Source organism: Salvia splendens, chromosome 11 (assembly GCF_004379255.2).
Source record: "Salvia splendens isolate huo1 chromosome 11, SspV2, whole genome shotgun sequence".
Lineage (NCBI taxonomy): Eukaryota > Viridiplantae > Streptophyta > Magnoliopsida > Lamiales > Lamiaceae > Salvia > Salvia splendens.
In genome coordinates, this window is record NC_056042.1 from 31002310 (window position 1) to 31023772 (window position 21463).

Genomic DNA, 21463 nt, shown 5'->3' on the forward strand with positions numbered 1-21463 from the left:
AATTTTCAACACGACACAATAATCTGCCACGAATTTGCACGAAATTATTGGGTTGGGGTCAAGTTTTATTGGATCCGTGTCCTTATCGGGTTGACCCATTAAGAACCCGATAATTTCGGGTTGGGTTCGGGTCGGATACGAGTAACCCATTAAGAAATAATATTATTATTTTTATTATTATTTAAAAATATATATATTATTTTAATTTTTTAATTTCTTATAAATTAGGTTTAAATAGTATAAAATGAATTTTAATTGTGTTAATTAGGTTAAAAATTAAGGTTTAATCGTGTAATATTAGGTTTTAATCGTGTAATATTAGGTTCGGGTTGTTATCTTGTCGTGTCAACCCATATTATATCGTGTCGATAACGAGTTCGTGTCGGGTGCAGGTCGTGTTCGGATTTGAAGGTAGCAGGTCGGGTTCGTGTTCGTGTTCGGATTTACAGTTTCCTTAACAGGTCGGGTTCAGGTTAGGCCTTATTGGGTTTGGTCATTATCAGGTTGACCCGATAACGACCCAATCCGCACGATTTGCCAGTCCTACAGAAACGTGGACAATTATTGAGGGACGGGTTGGAGTAGTTTTTAATTTAGATTTGTACCATTGATAGTGTTGAGTACTTTTATAAAAGATATTTCGAATAACTATTTATACAAGATATTTTTGTGAATACAAGTTAATATAATTTTTTGAATTTCACATTTATTTTCAAAAACAAAACTTTGTTAATCTACATATCTAAATGTAACATACCACTTTCATAAAATTTGTAAGGTAAATAAGCATGGTGTCGACTCTCTCTTAAGTTGAATGTCGTTATGGAGTAGTAATATAAATTGGATAAAATAGATGCAAAGCCATAACACAAGAAGCCCGTTTCTTATCTTGGACTCATAATATCAAATTTAGCCCATTAACATCTCAAACCCTACTGCCTATATTATATTATATATAGTAATTATGCACCGCTGATTAGCAAAATCGTGCTTATGTTTTCCCAATTGTTGTGATGGGTGTTCTTGGTAAGACAGCTCTACTCCAAATAATTTAGTTTATCAAGATCTGAACCGTCTTACTCATTCCACCCATTTCTACCATCGGGAATGTTTGCCATTTAATTAGCTTGGTTGATGTTGGAGTTCTGAATTCTGTTAGATCTATGCACTGAGCTAGCTGTATTGTTGTAAATTTTTATTAACCTCTTCTTTTTTGCAGATCGAGTATTCAATGATTTGATGTTGCTGCTCTTTACAAATTTTAATTTGAAGTGAGCTGTTGTTAGTATTTCTCAAGCTGTTGGATGGAGTTTATGTCTATTGCTTTTGTTTGTGTTGGTTTGGATCGCTGTTGGAGAGGCTGCTTTGGTGTTAATAATTTATCTTGATTTAAATTAATTATATGTACAATAATTTAATATCGTCAAATTTTTAATTAATAATTCACTATCTTATTTTAACCATATCAATAATTAATCAAGCAACATAAATTCAAAATAATTAATAGCACTAATTTTATTTCTTTATAAATGTCTTTTCAATTGTTTACAAGTAATGTTTCATTTCCTTTATATTTTTTGACATTCTCGAGAGTGACGGATGGAGTTCCAGACGATAACGCCGAAAACATTCATTTTGTCGGAACAAATTGAAATTCGCTATATTTTCTTTTGTTCTCCCTTTCATAGAAATAGTCCATATCTATTGATCGTCCTTATTTACTTTATCATTTATGGGTTATATCATCCCTACATAATTTCAACTACTCTCGCATCTTTTCTCTTACTTATCAATTATATATTAAAACTCTTGTCTAACAGTAAATGACATATTTGTATGAGCATGGTGCTGAGTAGCAATAGTTTTAATGGAAGGTCAAGAAAAAATGATAAGTGGTTATCTGGATAGTGAGTGGTGTGCTTTGATTCATACACCGGAGAGAGAGAGTAGTGTGCTTTGATTTGACGTATCAAACTTTTCATTTATATTAAGGACATTAATGCAATACTACTATTGTATTTTTATTGTTATAGTCTGATGAATATACAGGAATCCAACTCCAATCAAAATTCCAATTTCTAGATTAATGTAATCATGTATAATGCAAATCCAGATGAATTATTAATACCCAATATAGGAGAACACAATTCTAAATGTAACTCATGAAGTAAAAAACAAAAGCCTGAATGTTAAATTGGGCCACTATGACAAAGAAGGGAAACTTTTTATTTAGCTGAAAACTACTCCTTAGAATCGTTTATAGAAACAAACATAATTGGTTTTGGGCTTTAATCTTTCGCCCATTTCACATGTCCAATTCAATTGGGCCTTCATTGATGCCTGATTTTGGAGTTTAATATTTCGCCCATTTCACATGTACAATTCAATTGGGCCTGATGCCTCTTGCTTAATTATTTAGATGTCAGAAGTTGACTGGGGAGACAAGTTGGTTGTTGGCTAAGTAATTAATTAGTACTATCATATGTATCCTGACCATATATCAATAAAAACTTAGTAGATGCCCGCCGGGTCGTAGCGCAGTTGACAACGAAGGGGCGTAGTTGCTTCCATCTCTCAGGCACAAGTGTGAGGCCTTGGGAGATGGGCTTCTGGCAGCCAGTGGGTTAAGGTCTCCCCCTTAACGGGCTACTGCATACCCTGATTAAACCCCCTCACATGATGTCGGGCTGAAGTGTGGGGCCCGCTTAGACGACAGAATCGCAATAAAAACTTAGTAGGTGGGCGCAATTTTCGCATAATTTTCCAAGTCACATGGTTGGAATATGTTTCTATAATAAATAAGGATGGGAGGCCCTTATTATAAGATCTATAATATCTCATCTCTCTTGTTGTTTTATACAAGTGGTAGAAGGAGACAGGCAGACAGCAAATGTGTGGAACCAATCAACCAGTGACTTTTGAGTCGTTGAAAAATACATTACATTGCCTTGATATTAACAAACTTATCGGGTGGCTCGGCCTCGGACATTATTGTCGCATACGCATGCGGCATGCATCTACTTGTTCCTAGTATTATTTAAGTATATTAAATAATTAGGCTTTGGTTTGTAATGAAAAATACAAAACTGATATAGTTGCACAAATAATAAATCCATTCTAAATTGACTTCTCAAAATTTAACAATTATTATTACGTTATTTGATAAGTTTCTGCTGGAGCACAGTACAAGGGGCCCGAGTCCCGATGATAAAATCTACTCCCTCCGTTTCTCCATAATTGAATCATTTTTCTATTTTCAGAAGTTTCCTCATAGTTGAATCATTTCCATATATAGTAACTTTTTTCTCTTTCTTACTTTAATTTCTTTTACTTTATTCACTTTCTACTTTATTCTCTCTTATTTTTTCCTTCTCTTACTTTTTTATCTATTTATTTAACACATTTAACATCCATTTCTTAAACTTCGTGCCGAAAAGTTTTACCTCAACTATAAAGAAACGGAGGAAGTAATATGTTTAAGAGAATTCACAGCGATGGGAGGATTCCCCAAAATATCTTGAGTTCATTTTTCTTATTTGGAGTACTTTTGTATGTATTTGTTCGTCAAAAAATTAAACATGCTTACTTTACTTTTTTATATAGGAAAAATGCCTGAATTAATAATCATGAATCAGACAAGATGGAGTAATATATAACATTTAAATAATTGTTTTTTAAAATATATTACAATTTAAATGATTCTGTTATGTACTTCTATAGTTGGCTTTTAGTGGGTACTTATATTATGAAAACAATTCAAAATTATTTTATTAAAAATAATTAAAACACTTCCCTTTTATTGCATAAAACTATTAGCAACAACCAAAATGTACAATAAATACAAATTTAAGAAATTGATGAAAGTTATGGGAAAAAAATCAAAAATGCTGAAAGTTCATGTATATATAAACAAATAAGTTTTCTAAAAAATAGTAATTTTTTTATAAAAAAAATAGTGAAATATGAATTTTATTTTTATGTTTAAGTTTTATAATACTATATGAGTGATACGATTTAGTAGAATCTATAATCTATTTATAAAAAAATAGTAAAAAAAATAGTGAAATATGAATTTTATTTTTCTGTTTAAGTTTTATAATACTATATGAGTGATACGATTTAGTAGAATCTATAATCTATTTATAAAAAAATAGTAAAAAATTAAACATTTAATAACGGACATAAAACAAAGTTATTATTGTTGATGAATCAATGTTAGTAAATTTTTAGATATTTATTGATTGTATAGATTGCAATAGATTTTCACATGTCAAACTTTTGGAAAAAGGCATATTACAGCAGCAAACTATCTATGTTTTCACTTCATAAATTTGTATAATGTGTTAGTGAAACACAACATAGTTGATAAGATGTCCGGCTTCAATCAATAGACTAAGGTTATATGAACTATAACATGCCTTTTTCTTTTATCAAAAGACATGTTACAATTCAGGAAACTACATATGAGAGCATCCCCATTCATGCTCAAGAGTATGGATGTGGGCTCGGATCCACATTTATTCATTTTTAATGGTAAGAGCATGGATGTGGACCCGAACCCACATTTATTTAGTTTTAATTTTCTGTTATTCCGCAAGAGCACAACACCCACATTCATGCTCTTCCGCTAGGTGAGTTTGTATGAAAAAATATGAGAGAAGTATGAGTGAGAGATATTTGATGTAAAAAATAGATGATGAATATGTGTATTTATAGATGATTTTGGCATAAAAACTTGAAAAAAAACTGTAGAAAAACGACTATATTTTTGGAGATTCGAAAATATACCTTTTTAATTTTCTAGATTATTTTTTATTTAATAAAAAATAGAAATTGCCAACGGCAATGGGGATGCGCCACGTCAGTGTGCTCTTCGGCCTGCCGGTGCTCGTTGGCAAGAGCACAACGGCGAGCACAGCGACTGCTTGTTGCAACTAGCACCGATGGGGTTACTATGAGGTTCGAATAACATGAAATATGTGTAAATTAGAACGCATGAGAGAACGAAAATAGTGATTTGAACTTTGAAGTAGTATTAGTTAACACTTGAAAATGAATACATAAAAGAGAGAGAAAAAGAAGAATAAAATTAGGAATGAGTGTGAAAGGATGGTGGACCTCCATATTACCAAAATGAACATTAATTTTATGTACGAATCAAATATTAAAAAACTATTGATTGTGCTACATATATCTACCCTTCAATTGTCGTAAAATATGTGTATAAGTTTGCTAGTAGTAGTAATTTTTTATTGGGTTGTTTAGATGGTATGGAAGTACGAAGCAAACAATGAGTTTATAAAATTTTCAAATAGTTTGAGTTTCGACTTTGTATAACCTCGCTTTTTGATAATAGAAGGGGCAAACTTAGAGCAACCTGAAAACCCGGGACACGATTGAAATTCTTTGAATATTGGATCTAATTTACAACCAAACATTGAAATTTAATCTGCAATTATACTCCAAAAAACCAATGGTATAACGTAGTACTATCATCTAAAAAAAGGACCGAGAAATTAAATTATTTCAATATAGAATAACATGAAAGAAGAGCAAGATATAGAAGTTGTTGGTAGTCCCAACATTTTATTCAATACTCAAAAGAAATAGGACAATAACACAATTATTCTCATACAAAAGGGAAACAGATCATTATCATCATCCACTTAATCTCACATCACCAACACCAAAGACAACAAAACACAAAGAAATGCAACACTGAATTTCCCAATCACCAAGTCTCTTCCTCTTAAGCATCTGCCATAACAAAAATAAAACAGAGAAGAATAAGTTAATTGCAATCCTGTAAATCAAAGATAGGTAATTATTAATTAGGTGGAGATGGTACGCACCTCTTAACTATTATTCCCATGAAGAAAAGACGCGACCTTCAAAGTTCATCTTGCAGTTTCCTTCCTCCTGCTGATCTATAATCTTATATGCACACTCCACAGCTTGAGGGCTGCAGTCCACAACCTCCATCGTGTCCAGGGGTCCAATGTATCCAATATCATCAGGAATATCCTCCAACTCATAGCAATGTCTCATAATCAGCTTTTGCAGGCTCGGGAAGTTGGAGTTTGTTGCATCCCATTTTTGGAAATTCAGGTATTCAATCAGCAGGTACTTGAGGTTCTCCATGTCATAGTTGGACCTGAGGAGCCACTCCGGCCCGTTGAATGCCAGCTCCTTGAGCTTCAGCACTTCAAGTCCTTTCAATTCCTTTCCCAAGAATTCCATGTGTGCCCATGGAAGTCCAGTGCCACTCAGAGTGATTCTCCTCAGCTTCTTCGGGAAGAAGCTCTCCGCCTCAACTTCGATCCCTTTCCCGGGGATCGGATTCAGCACTATGAACCTGAACTGCTCGAGCTTCTTTAGCTTCGAAACAGTGAAGTTGAGCTTCTCCGGAGACTCAATCCACATTGCCAATTTCCTCAAGTTAGGCATGTTGTCAATGACTTCTTCAGTAAAGTAGGCAGCATCCACACTCGCAAGCGTTTGGAGGTTGTAAAGCAGGATTTTGTTGGTTGGATTAACCGATGGAAGATTAGGGAAGTCCGTCTCCGTGAACCACAGATGCCTCAGCTTCGGCATGTTCCACACATCATCCGGCAGGAAAGATGCACCCACGAAGATGATCTTAGGCTCCCTGCGAACCATCAGAGTCTCGAGCTTCTTAAGTTCTGTCACCTTCGTTGGAAGCTTACCGTTGTAAGTGAATGAAAGGTAAGTCAAATGAACAAGCTCGAGAAACTCATCAGGGAACTGGATAAAATAGCAAGTAAAAGCATCCAACACTTTGAGAAGATCAAAGGTTAGAAAGAAGGGCATGGGATGGTGATGGTGTGAGCCGAGGTAGAGGAGACTGCGCGCATAAGTGATCGTTCGTGTTTTGTCGTAAACCTCTTCAAGGCACATCAGAATGTTTCTATGAACAGACACACGCCTCTTCAGCTTTGCTTCCTCTGGTAGATCCTGATTGTATTTCTTCCTAGCATGGAAGAAATTCTCAAATCCACATTGTTTCTCAGCCAGCTCCCGTAGGCTATCGTGCATACCGCAAGCCTTCATCCCACCATTAGTACTCTTCTTCCGAATAGACAACAGATTCCTCCCTATAAGATCCTCCACCGACCTCTGCGCGACTCTCTCCAATCCCGAGACGTCTTGCTCTGGCGCTGGCGCTGGCAAGAAGCCCTCAGCAACCCATAACTTGATGAGCTTTTGAATACGAATCTCGCAATCTTCAGGGAATCCGCCCATGTACAGAAAACACCCCTTGAGTTTACCAGGCAGGTAAAGGTAGCTGAGGGCTAAAATCTCCAAGTATGAATTCTCCCCCATTGCAGCAGCATCACCAGTATCTTCTTCAATACGTTTCCAGTAATCAATCTTATCCGTCTCCTGAATGAGAAGACCACCAACCACGACAAGTGACAGAGGAAGACCTTTACATTTCTCGGCGATGGACTTTCCAATTACGTTCAAGTGAGAAGGACAGAGCAATGTAACATCATCATTATCATTTTTCAGTTTATCACCGAAGGTACGATAACAGAGCAACTGCCAGCTGTGCTCCGGCCCGAGCGGCTGCATCTCATGAAGCAAATTAGCTTTTTCGGAGATTTTATCAGCGACCTCCCGAACCCTGGTGGTGAGGAGGATCCGGCTGCCGTTCTCCTTATCGGGCAAGGCGAGGGCGATCCGATCCCAAGCAGCTAAGTCCCAGACATCATCCACCACGATTAGGAACTTGAGATTGTAGAGCTCCTGATGGAGGCGCTGGAGCAAGGTCTGCTCGTCGCCCTGGGTGGCGTAGTGGCCTGCTTGGTAGTTCTTGCTCTCCATCGTGTTGAGGATCTTGGTGAACACCTCTTGGTAGTTGACATCTTGCGACACGGTGACCCAAGCGCGGATGTTGAACTGCTTCCTGACTTCTTTGTTGTCGTAGATGCTTCTCGCGAGGGTGGTTTTGCCGATCCCGGGAAGGCCGGTGATGGGAATCACGAGGCGCGATTTGTCGTCGGAGTCCAGCCACTCGGTGATCAGTTTGAAGTCTTTCTCCTGGCCGACGATCTTGTCCTTGCCGCTGAAATTGAAGGAGACCTGCTCAGGGTTGTCGGAGAAGAGATTCTGGGCTGTGGGGTCGTTGCGGATCTCCTCCTCCAGCACCAGCGCGTCTGCTTCGACGAGCTTGATGCCTTCTTCGAGCTTCTTCATGGTCTTTTCGTCGGATTTGTGGGGGGAGTCGTCTTTGATCCAGTATTCGACCTCGTCTTGGGCGGCGTAGATGGCTTCTCGGATGCTGTTTTGGAGATCCTTCATTTTGTCTCTTTTTAGTTTGGGGACGAAGGGGATTTTGTCGAGGGAGGATTGAAGGGAGGAGACTTTTTCGCGGAGGGATTCGATCTGAGGCTTGGGGACGTGAGGAGGGAACTGGGCGGAATCCAGCAGCTCCTCCAGAGTCTGCCGGAAAGAAGCGATGGCGGAATAGGCCGCCATCTGGTCGGAAAAGGAAAAGGAAAAGAAAAATTTCTGGTTTGAGTGACTAAGTCATACTGTGTCTGAGAAGGTGATTGAGGAATGATTTTTTAGGAAATGAGAGGGTTGACGACCGGTTGAGTTTTGGATAACTGATTAGCTGAAGGAGACGGTGTGCGTCTCTCACAGTGGATGAGATTATTTAAATTTTAAATCGTGCAACTTGCTTTAGTTAAATTAATTTAAACTGACATTATTGCTAAGTCATCTGTCATCCTATTGAGGCTCAGTCACCAACGATTTTGAGAAGCTTAGGGGCTTGGATCCCCTGCTGTGCTGCCCTCCACAGCAGGGGCTGCTGTTCCATACAGCATAATATTATATAATAAATAAAAATAATATTTTAATTTTATAATTCTTGAATTAAATATTATGCTGTATGGAACAGCAGCCCCTGCTGTGGAGGGCAGCACAGCAGGGGATCCAAGCCCGAAGCTTAGAGCATGAATAACGCTTGGGGCCGGGCCGCAAATCGCGAGTCCTGGCCCGGCCCGCGCGTTGGAGGAGGAGGCGGCACGGCCTGGGCCGGTCCCCGTACCGCGATCCCGGCCTGGTGCCCGCGCGTTGGAGGAGAAGGCGGCACGGCCTGGGCCGGTCCCCGTACCGCGGGGTACGGGCAGCCTCCGCGAGTCCCGGCCCAGCGTTACACGCTCTCGGGCCGGGCCGCAAGTCCAATTTATTTATTTAAATTTTTTTTTATTTTGTGTCTATAAATACGAGCATTCCATTTGTGCATCAATCTTACGTGCATTCCATTTCAATCTATATTATACCATTTATTTCGACGTAAATGGATTGGTTCAACAGCGATGAACGTGAGATGGAGGAGTTCGTTAACTCGGACAATTGGTACATACCGGGGTCGCAACGATCGCAGCCACAGCCTAGTCCGGGAGTCGGTAGCAACGTTGATGTAACATCGCCGGTCAACACCGATGAATTCGAGATCAGCGAGATAAAGCCCGCTCAAGAGCGTGGCAAGGAGAAGGTCGGCGAGGAGGATGGGCCGAAGAAGTACGGTCCGCAAGAGACAATGTGGTTTGCGAGGAACTACATCGACGTCGCCGAGGATCCTATCATCGGCAACCAGCAGACCAGCAAGGCTTTCTGGGAGCGGATTGCTCAGAAGTATAACGCTGGCCGTCCTAAAGGGTCGATCGAGCGTAGCTACGTGAAGCTGCGCAAGCATTGGGGCCGAGTCCAGGCGGATATGAGTAAGTGGAACGGAAAGTGGGCCAACGTAGTCCGGATGTGGCCTAGCGGGCACAGCGAGGCGGACCTCGTCGAGAAGGCGAAGGAGGCGTTCTTCGCTGATGGGAGGAAGGCCTTCAAGTACTTCGACGTTTGGAAGCTCGTCGAGAAGAGCCCGAAGTACACGAGCGGTGCCGAGCCGACGGCAACTGGGGCGGCGAAGAGAACCAAAGTTTCCACCTCCGGAAACTACTCTTCGAGAGATGGAGGTCCGACGATCGACCTCAACGTGACGGACGACGATGTCTTCGGCTTCTCTCCTAGCATTCAGAGCCGCCCGATGGGAACAAAGGCGGCAAAGATGAAAGCAAAGGGGAAGGCAACTGCGAGCAACTCCGCCATGGTGCCACCGCCAATCAATCCGTCTCTGGATAAGATGTCCGACACTTTGTCGGAGATGAATATTACATGGCGGATGAGCCAGCTGACGGAGTTGACAGCAAGGGATACGTCGAAGATGTCGGGCGACGAGCTCGAGTTGCACCGTGAGATGATCGCATACCTTCGCGCCCAAATGAAGAAGTAGTAGTCGTGGCCCGGGTTTGTAGTATTTTAAATTTGCTTCGTCTAGTAATGTAATGTTAATTTTCTAATGAACAATGCATTTTCCCAGTTTCAATTATTGAACGAATTGCGTTTACGAGTTAAATATGTTGGAGTTGTGAATAGTGTCATTTATTAGTTGCGGCCCAAGTTGCGGCCTGCAGGGTTAGAGGAGTTGGGGCCTGGGCCGCAACTGTAGAGGAATGATGACGTGGAGGGGACTTGAGGCCGAAAATGGGGACGGGGTTATTCATGCCCTTAGAGCATCCACAATACCCCAGAATAGCTCAGTCATAGCCTAGCCACAAACTCCTCCTGCCACATCATCAGCCCTAAAAATCCTCCTGCCACATCATCAAGACAATCAAATAGCACAGCCATAGCCTAGCGACATCACTCAAAATTATATAAAATAAATAATTAACATTCACACAACATACAGAATTAAATTTACGACACAGATACGGGAAAATGACGTGCAAAATGCGTATATATAGTGTTTCGAAAATTAAAAAAAAATGAAATCCGCTGGGCAATGCGCTCGGCGATCCAGACCCTGCAATGGAGCCGAGCGGATCACCGAGCGCCCGTATATCGCCTAGCGCTAGGCGATTTTTTTTTCGGAAAACCGCTAGGCGGTTGCAATGGTTCGCCGAGCGCACCGCCTAGCGCCGGGGCTCGGCTAGGCAGTGCGCTAGGTGCCATTGTGGATGCTCTCAGGTACAATCATGGCCCGGATTCAGGCCTCAAGTTTCTTCCACGTCATTATTCCCTTAGGGCACCCGCAATGGGGCGCCTGATGGCGTCCATCGTCCTCGGGCGCGGACGATGCCCACATTGTGGGTGCCCGCCATTGTCTGCGCTTCTACATCCGCGCATGATGCATCGTCCGCGTCCTAGGTCGCGGACGATGGCCTATCGTCCACGCCATCGTCCGCGCCATTGTGGGCTCGGCGGACGATGGCGCGGACGATAGGCCATCGTCCGCGACGTAGGGCGCCCCATTGCGGGATCGGCGGACGATGGTCGCGGACGATGACACACGTTTTTTATGGCTATTTAAACCTCGTTTCTCATTCACTTGTTCGTACGAACATCTCACCTCTCTCATTTTGCTCATCTCTTACATTTATACCTCTCTCAAATACCAAAATGAACCACGACGATGACGCCACTAGTTCTAGCTCCTCGGAGTCGGGTAGTTCGACCTCGGCCACCTCAGAAGCCTTAGATGCAGCCGTTGAAGAGGCCATGGCGGAATGCTTAGCCCAAATGCAGCGCGAGGAGGCTGTGGCGGCGGCGGAGCAGATCCACAGGCCTATTCGACGTCGGAGGTCTGTCCGACGCGACCACGCGGCAGCTCACGAACGTCTGGTTGCAGACTATTTTGCCGATCAACCACGGTGGGGACAGACTGTTTTCCGCCGACGGTTTAGAATGCCGCGTTACCTTTTTCTCAGCATTGTCCGGACGTTGTCATCACGTGATGAATACTTCATGTATCGGGAAGACGGCGTCGGCAGACCCGGCCTTACACCGTTGCAAAAGTGCACGGCTGCACTCCGTCAGTTAGCCTACGGCACCACGACAGATATTTTCGACGAGTACCTCCACGTCGGGGAGACAACAGGCCGCGAGTGCCTGAAGAGATTTTGTAGGGGAGTTGTGGAGGCCTACATCGACACATATTTGCGCAAGCCGACTGCCGCTGATTGCCAGGGCCTGATGAAGATGCACGAGACGGCGCACGGCTTTCCTGGGATGCTAGGGACCATCGACTGTATGCATTGGCGGTGGAAGAATTGTTCGACGGCGTGGAGAGGCTAATTCACTAGTGGATACAAGGGCAGCAACCCGACGATGATCCTCGAAGCCGTCGCTGACCATCGGCTCTGGATCTGGCATTCTTACTTCGGCGTAGCCGGGTCGAACAATGACATTAACGTCCTCAACTCATCCACCCTCTTCACCGAGCAATGCAATGGCAACGGCCCGGCCATCGAGTTCACTGCCAACAGGCGCCAATACCACATGGGGTACTACTTGGCCGATGACATATACCCACGGTGGCCTGTTTTTGTGAAGACGATCAGCTGCCCAATTGGTGAGAAGAGGGCTTTATTTGCGCAAAAGCAGGAGTCGGCGTGGAAGGATGTCGAGCGGGCATTTGGTGTGCTCTAAGCACGGTGGGCAATTGTGAAAGGGCCGGCTCGTCACTGGTTCAAGGAAGTCATCGCCGATGTCATGTATGCGTGCATAATCATGCACAACATGATAGTCGAGCATGAGGGTGGGAGCATCACCGACTGGAACGATGATGACGGTGCATCTAGCTCGTCCAGCACGGCGACCGAGCCCCCCGCTAGAGGATTACCGCCGGGCTTCAATGAGGTTCTAGCTAGACATGCCTCAATGCGCAACCAACATGACCATGTTCAGCTCATGAAAGACATGATTGAAGAAGTGTGGGCTCGTAACCGCCGTCGCTGAGTTCGCGTATTTTTTTTAATTCGTATTGTAATGTATTAATTTCTATAAATGAAATGAAGTTTTTCCCCAATTTTTGTAGTTATTTAAATATTCAAATAAAATGAAAATGCATAGGGCGCGCCTTAGGGCGCCACATTGCAGGTGGGGGTAGGAGGATAAAACTGATGACGAGGCGCGCCATAGGGCGCGCCTTAGGGCGTCCCATTGCTTATGGCCTTAAATTTGAGTCTCAGGCCATAACTCGTCTAACCCTGCATGCCTCATCACAGGCCAAAACTATTAAATTGCACTATTCACAATTCACAACTTATTTTACGCATGAAATAAAAAACGCCGAACAATATCAAACACGGAAAGTTGTTCTTCATTCAAAAATTGAAAAATACAAAATAGAAATTTAAAAATACAAAAAATACATTAAAACATAACGTCAATGATGGAAAACGTTGGTGTGTGTTTAAATTTCTTCAATTAGATCCGCTTGGAGGCGAGTGTGTGCTTCATCTTGGCGCATCGCAGCTGAACGAGCCATGACATTGCGCATGTCGGGAGGAACACCCTGCACGGGCGGGGCGGTGACCGTGTAGTTACTGGTGGTGCTGGCGAGCGGATCGTCGCTCCACAAAGTGACATTTTCTCGCTCGTCCTCAACGATCATGTTATGCATTATGATACATGCATACATGATGTCGGCAATTAGTGGACGGTGCCAACCATGAGCCGCACCCTTCACCATAGCCCACCGTGCTTGGAGGACTCCGAATGCAAGCTCCACATCTTTCTGAGTCGCCTCTTGCTTTTGGGCGAACAATGACCTCTTTGGCTTTGTCGGACATGTGATAGTCTTCACGAACACGGGCCATCGAGGGTAGATCTCATCTGCAAGATAGTACCTCATATTGTACCAACGGTGGTTGGCCGTGAACTCTACGTTCGGTGCTCGCCCGGCACACAAGTTGTTGAATAATGGAGACTCGTTCAACACATTGAGGTCGTTGTTCGACCCAGCGACACCAAAGTAGGCATGCCAGATCCACAATCGTTGGTCCGCAACAGCCTCCCAAATTATCGTTGGATGTGAGCTCTTGTGCCCGCTAGTGTATTGTCCTCTCCAAGCCGTTGGACAATTCTTCCACTACCAGTGCATACAGTCGATACTGCCCGGCATCCCCGGGAAGCCGTGGGCCTGCTCGTGAATGTGGACCAACATGCGAACGTCATCGGTCGTTGGCTTTCTCAAGTATGTATCCTTGAATTCTTCGATCACTGCCCGACAGAATCTTGCTAGGCACTCGCGTCCAGTTTGCTCGCTCACATGGAGATACTCATCAAACATATCTGCAGTAGTTCCGTAAGCAAGTTGGCGTAGAGCGGATGTGCATTTCTGCAAAGTCGATATACTTTGCTGCCCAACAACATCGGTGGTTTGCATGAAATACGAGTCACGAGCTACAACTGCGTTGACGATGCGCAAGAACAAAGGCCTCCGCATCCGGAACCGACGACGGAACATCTGATCACTCCATCGAGGATCTCTAGAGAAATAATCTGTGAAAAGCCGCAAACCAGCTTCTTCACGCTCTCGGTGGATATATATCCGAGCACGTGGTACCTGGATGTATTGTTCATTCCACGCTTGAACAACAACTTAGTAGCGTTCCACCTCGTTGTTGATTTCTTCTTGGATTGCGGGCATTGCCGCCTCTAACATTCGGGCCATTTGAGCTTCGATTGCTCTTCGACCTTCATGGCGAGGAGACATTTTTTCGAATTGTATAGTATGAGAGGGTGAGAAATGAAGTTGAATAGATATGAAAATGGATGGAGTGGTATTGTGCTTCCATTTAATTACGCAAGTGCTACTCTTATTACACATTGTTATACACTTATACAGTTATACTTGTTCCCGTAGTTCTATAAGTTGTCTTTCTTTCTCAATTACTAAAACAAAAAAAAATATATTATTCCATATTTCTACATTTCTACATACCATTCCAATATGTCTTCATCCCGAGAAGGTCGTGTTGATAAGGGAAAGGGAAAGGCCAAGAGGCCATCTCGGAGATCCGTTATTGATGAAATTTCTCAAATGAACATGGATGAGTGGCAGGTTAATATCTATTATCTACTAATTTCATTAATTTTGAATTACATTTCATTATTGTTCATAATTTTATTTTGTATTTACAATACAAATATTATTTTGTAGGCTCGAGAAGAGCAAGATGTGGCACATGCTATTGCTCTCTCTCGCTCTCAATACCAAGGCGATGCTTATGTTGGTACCGGTAGTGGTGCTCCCGGTCGCGGTGCCTATTCCCAACAAAGTCCAACCCCTGTGAATGTTGATGAAGACGATGATGATGATGACGACGAGGAGGAGGGGGAGGAGGTAGAAGAGGTTCAAGAAATGCCACCCCCACCACCACCAAGGAGTCGGCGTGGTCGTGGTCGTGGACGTGGACAACCTCCTCAACCTCCTAGACCAGCTGAAAGGTCTTTAACCTCAAACATCTTCGTGAAACATTTCAAGAGGGTACAAGATAGTAACGATCCAAACACTTATAATGTGTATTGCAACTATTGCGAAAACGTATACACATTCCGAAAGGGTGGAGGGTACGGTACATTTACCCGTCACCTGGAGAAAGCGCATCCGGTCGAGTTTGGTATCGCTCCAACCCAAACTCAACTCAACTTTCAACATGGAGTCGGAAGTGGGACGACGGGTTCATCCCAAACATCAGGTATGTGTAGCAATACTCTTTTGAAATATGATCACAAAAATGCTCTTAATGTGATGTCTAGATTTGCCGTTATGAAACATTTTCCATTCAATGCTTTTGATAACGATGCTTTTGAGTCGAGTATGCGGCAAGTATATAATGCCGCTGCAAGAAAATTGAGTCGAACTTCAATGACGCGAGCCGTTGTTCGACAATGCATGGAAAAGAAGGCGCAATTAGGTACGTTTATTATTAACTTAGGGCATAAAGTTTCTATTTGTTCTGATGTGTGGACTGATTGTTTTTGTAAAAATTCGTATATGGGCATCACGGTGCATTTCGTTGATCACAGTTGGACTTTAAACAAACGTTTGATTGCATTTCGGGAATTTCCCGCACCACACACTGCACAAGCAATTGCTCAAATAATTGATCAATAAAATTTTTTCTATTGGTTTTGACAATGCTAGCGCTAACACTGCTAGCATAGATGATTTAATCAGTGCATGTTCTCCTGTTATTGATGGTAAATATTTCCATGTGCGATGTATTGCCCATATTTTGAATTTGTGTGTTCAAGATGCCATCGATTTGTGGCAAAAGTATGTTGATCCTATTAGAACTGCTGTGAAGTTGATTCATAACAAAGCTCCTATTGGTAGAGCTTGGAAGAGATATTGTCATGGTAAGCAATGCAGGTACACCAACTTTCGTTTGGATGTTTCAACTCGGTGGAACTCGACATATGATATGTTGGAGTCGACTTTGAACCACATTGAGTATTTATGTGATTTTTTTAGAAGTTGTCCTCATGTTCCTTCTGATTTGATTTTGATACCCGCTTGTTGGGACCACAGCATGGATTTATTTCGATTATTCCGCGCTTTCAAAAATGCCACTGTTGAGTTATCCGGTGTTTATTATCCTACTTCTGTGCGCGTTTTGGAGCATTGCATGTATGTGGCAATTGGTTTTAAAACTTGTGTGAAAAATACTCAATTCGTTGAGTTGAAGGCTATTTTGTTTTACATGGTTGAAAAATGGTTAAAATATTTTTCACGTATTCCAAATGTGTTTTTGATTGCAAAATGCTTGGATCCAAAGTGGAAGTTGCATGGTGTTTATAAAATTTTAGACATGTACTATGGTTGTTTGCACGCTTTGGATTTTTCTCAACTCCGCGAAATGGGCTTGACAAGAGGAGAATGCTTCGAACTAAGTATTCCGGATGTTGATGAAATCAAAAATAGGTTAGATAGTGCACTTCGTTCTCTCTACGCGGAATATGAAATGCGGTATAACACCGCTCACCAGGTACGTGCTCCTCCTAGTCCTTCTACATTTGATTTTGGTGGAGGGGATTTTTCCAATGTCATGATCGATCCCGACGTAGTATCACAATTGCAAGATCTATACGGTACTACAACCAATAGGACTAGAGCGACTAGTGAATTAGATATATATTTGGAATCGCGCTCTATTTTTCAAGATGCAGGTCCTCCTACTCAACAAATTGACGTCCTTAATTGGTGGGGAACACATGACAAAGAGTTTCCGATACTCTCCATCATGGCTAAGGAGATATTCGCCGTTCCCGCTTCCACCGTCGCCGTTGAACAAGCTTTTAGTGTCGGCGGTTGTGTCCTAGACGACAAAAGGAGCAATCTCTCCGCCAAGAACATGGAAGCCACTATGTTACTTGACGATTGGGCAAAGGCGAACATGAGAGCACAAGAGCCGGATTTCAACTTCCGTGTAGAGAGTGATGGGGAAGAATTTTCTTCCGATGGCGATGACGAGGTCAGAAGCGATAGCACTCAACATTAGCAATGAGTCGACGGGGGCGGTGAACGGCGAGCACTGCCGACCAAAAAGGTAAGCAAGGTAAGAGAACTACGTGGGCTTTGATTCCTCAATAAAATTGTGGATACGTAGGCACCTCAACTTAAATTTGAAAAGTTTAACTTCGAAAGTTTAAGTTGAGCTCATGCCCTTTTCAAATTTTTTTTCCCCCCTATTTCATAGATCATTCAGGATGCGGCTAAGTTGTACTTGAAGATCATTAAAATATATTCCGCATTTGATAAATATCAAATGGGGAATCTATTTTATTGATCTTCAAGTACAACTTAGCCGCATCCTGAATGATCTATGAAATTTTTTCTCGGAATCAACCTTTTTTTCTTGCAAAATGTTGCCCATTTTCTAAGCAAACACATATCAGCACGCTATATACACTGATACACATTGCTGCATTTCTAATAGGGGCAATTTGATCTTCCAAAGCAATCAATGCATCTCGAACACACATAGTCAGAACATTATTCAAGCATCTAGCATGGAAAAAATCAGAACAAACTATCTATTAGTACTAATTTTTTCCATGCTAGATGCTTGAATAATATTCTGACTATGTGTGTTCGAGATGCATTGATTGCTTTGGAAGATCAAATTGCCCCTATTAGAAATGCAGCAATGTGTATCAGTGTATATAGCGTGCTGATATGTGTTTGCTTAGAAAATGGGCAACATTTTGCAAGAAAAAACGGTTGATCCCAAGGTAAGAGAACTACGTGGGCTTTGATTCCTCAATAAAATTGTGGATACGTAGGCAACTCAATTTAAATTTGAAAAGTTTAACTTTGAAAGTTTAAGTTGATCTCAAGCCCTTTTCAATTTTTCCTTTTTCCCCCCCATTTCATTTTTTTTTAATTTACCTTCCGAGTCCGACGAGGCGACGAGCCGACGACACTTGTAAATTATATTACATTGTTGTATGTTGTTGTATTGTATACTTATGTATTGTAAATTGTAATGTATCGTTGTCCGTTACAACTCAAAATCAATAAAATTTATTTCATTTTCTCCTTATTCGTCTTATTTGTGCTTGAATTATGCATTGTCTTGTTCCGATTTGTTGTATAAAGCCAAATTTCAAATTAAAAAAAATAATAATAATAATTGAACCGGCGAAACCGCCGGTTCAAAAACCGGAACCGCCAAAACCGCCGGAAAATCGGCGGTTCCGAACCGGAACCGGAACCGCCCGGTTTTCGAACCGGATTCGGAACCGTGAAATAGCCTCACGGTCCGGTTCCGGTTCCGCTTCCGCCAAAACCGGAACCGGCGGTTCCGAACCGGAACCGCCGGTTTTCGAACCGTGGGCAAGTCTATGTTAGGCAGCATAGATTGTATGCATTGGGAGTGGAAGGACTGTCCCGCTGCCTGGAAGGGATTCTACACGACCGGCTACAAGGGAAAGAATCCCACGATGATCCTCGAGGCCGTAGCTGATTACCGGCTGTGGATTTGGCTTGCGTATTTTGGGATAGCCGGTTCGAACAACGACCTAAACGTCCTCAACTCGTCGCCCCTTTTCAACGAGCAGAGTGCCAGGGCGTCGGTTCGGCCATCAGTTTTGTCGCCGACGACAACCAGCATGATATGGGCTACTACTTGGCGGATGGGATATACCCTAGGTGGCCCGTCTTTGTGAAGACGATCCGGTGCGCATCAGATGCGAAGAAGGCCTACTTTGCGATGCGGCAGGAGTCGGCGCGAAAGGACGTGGAGTGCGCATTTGGTGTGCTTCAGGCGCGATGGGCTGCAGTTAAGGGACCAACGCGTTTGGGGCATGTCGACTGCATTGCTGATATAATGTACGCCTGTATTATCATGCACAACATGATTGTCGAAGATGAAGGTGTACAACTGACTGATTGGGCCAATGACGATGATGAAGCCGGTCCAAGCCACGGCGTCGCCGCCGCCAACGTACGAGGTGGGGTACCTCACGATGAAGAAGCCCTCCTCCAAGCACATGCCGACATGCATCAGACGGAGGCTCATATTCGACTCCAAAAGGATTTAATTGAAGAGTTGTGGGCGCGGAGGATTGGAAGGCATTAGTTTTTATTTAAATTTATGTAATTTTTTAAATGTGTTTTTTTTAAATTATTGTACTTTTTGAAATTTTAATAGTATTATTCAATTTTCCTGTATTTATCTAGTAAATTAAATTCCGTATGTTGCTACAATTGTAAATTAAATTTATATAATTATTATTAGTGATGTGGATAGGCTATGTGAGGGCTATTTGATGTCCAGTTGCATGTCCAGATGATGTGGCAGGATGATTTTAGTGCTGGATGATGTGGCAGTGAGAATGCTATGTAAGGGCTATGAGAGGTCATAGACCATTGTGGATGCTCTTACCTTCATTTCTTTGTCCCATCTTGATAAATTCACCGATTTTGTTCTTTGGTCTTGAAAACGGGGTATGATTTACAATTAAACTCAGTATGTTTTCATATACTAGTATTTCTTACCTTTTTGAGTTAAAACTTAACACACGTATCCAATGTAACTTGATATTTTGACTAAGAGCATCTCCAGTGGGCGCATGTTCCACTCGGACATCCACTAGGACATCCCAAAAACACCTCCTGCCACGTCACTAGGACTTCCCATCCCACTGCCACGTCACTAGGACATCCCCTGCACAATCCGCCCTTCCCATCGCCCTTCCCACTAGGACTTCCCGCAATAAAAAAAATCACAATAATGTAATTACGTAAAAACGGAATTATAATTTTGACACGGAATACGAGAAAGTAAAATACGGGCAAAAATACATAGTCATAAAACATAAAAAAAACATAGTTAGAAAAAAACAAAATACATAGTCATTCAAAAAAAGAAAAATACATAGTCCATTAAGTAGAAATGAAATTTGTAGTAAAAGAAGAGAGAAACTTGTTAACACAAGTGGTGCGAATGAAATGAAGTTCAACGAGCCGTATATATAGAGTTAAAAAAATTAATTACCGGACGTCCGACCCACTCCACAATGACGGACGTCCGCCCGCCCGTCGCCCGCACGTCCGAGGACACCCGACGTCCTCACAGGACGTCCGTATCCGACCTTCGACGCCACAATGGCGGATGTCCCGGTCGCCCGTCGTGGACGTCCGACCGGACGTCCGCCATTGGAGATGCTCTAATGAGAAAATATGTTATGAACTAAATTGCTAATCAAAATAAATTTTACAAACTCGGAAGTAGGCAGTAGTAAAGTTGATTATTTTCGATGTGCGTGTATGAGAATGTGATTGTTGGTCAAGTTTATTAATCTTTAAGAGCATCCACAATGGCGGCGAGCAGACCGGCTAGCCGATCTCCGGCGCTCGCCGGTTCGCTCGCCGAACCATTGTAACCGGCGAGCGTCATTTCGGCGAAAAAATCGGGGAGCGCACGCCGATTCGCGAGCGCTGGGCGATGCGCTCACCGGTCCATTCGCCGCCATTGCAGGCTCCGGACCGGCGAGCGAATTTTTTTTTTTTAAATTTCGAAACACTATATATACGCGCTTTGCACGTCATTTTCATTCGCACCACTTGTTTTAACGATGTAATTTTTTTTAAATAATGTAATTTTTTTTAAATTAATGTATTTTTTTAATGTATTTTTTTAATATATTTTTTTAATATATTTTTTTAATTTAAATAATATTATTGAATTTTCGCATATCTGTGTCGTAAATTTAATTCCGTATTTTGTGTGATTGTCAATTATTTGTTTTATATAATTAGGAGTGATATGGCTAGGCTATTGCTGGGCTATTTGCTTGTCCTGATGATGTGGCAGGAGGATTTTTAGTGCTGATGATGTAGCATGAGGAGAGTTTATGGCTAGGCTATGGCTGAGCTATTGCTGGGCGAAAGCCATTGTGGATGTTCTAATAGTGGTGAGATAGGAAGAGAAAGGAGCGAAGAAGGGGAGGGAGATATAGGGGTAGGTTTGTGGTGGGGACTGGAGACAAGGCCAACGCAAAATGACAAGCCCAAAGTTGAGGACTATACTAATATTACAGTACGATATTGATATTATTAAATATTGCAGATTACTTAAAT

The 21463-nt window shown here is 42.4% G+C and overlaps 2 protein-coding genes and 1 long non-coding RNA gene across 3 annotated transcripts; 1 reads left to right on the forward strand and 2 right to left on the reverse strand.

Annotated features, from left to right (window-relative positions):
• The first annotated feature begins 889 nt into the window (after positions 1 to 889).
• On the forward strand, positions 890 to 1460 carry LOC121755108. The gene is made up of 2 exons (XR_006040625.1): positions 890 to 1026; positions 1220 to 1460. It is a non-coding gene; the product is annotated as an uncharacterized LOC121755108 (long non-coding RNA).
• A 4098-nt stretch (positions 1461 to 5558) lies between these two features.
• Positions 5559 to 8672, reverse strand: LOC121755613 (putative late blight resistance protein homolog R1A-3). The gene is made up of 2 exons (XM_042150930.1): positions 5853 to 8672; positions 5559 to 5757 (listed from the first exon to the last, which is right to left on the reverse strand). The coding sequence occupies exon 1, from the start codon at positions 8500 to 8502 to the stop codon at positions 5863 to 5865; it is 2640 nt and encodes an 879-aa protein (XP_042006864.1). The 5' UTR covers positions 8503 to 8672; the 3' UTR covers positions 5559 to 5757; positions 5853 to 5862.
• A 4610-nt stretch (positions 8673 to 13282) lies between these two features.
• Positions 13283 to 14317, reverse strand: LOC121754797. Its single transcript, XM_042150101.1, has 3 exons — positions 13975 to 14317; positions 13559 to 13704; positions 13283 to 13471 (listed from the first exon to the last, which is right to left on the reverse strand). The coding sequence occupies exons 1-3, from the start codon at positions 14315 to 14317 to the stop codon at positions 13283 to 13285; spliced, it is 678 nt and encodes a 225-aa protein (XP_042006035.1).
• Positions 14318 to 21463: the final 7146 nt, after the last annotated feature.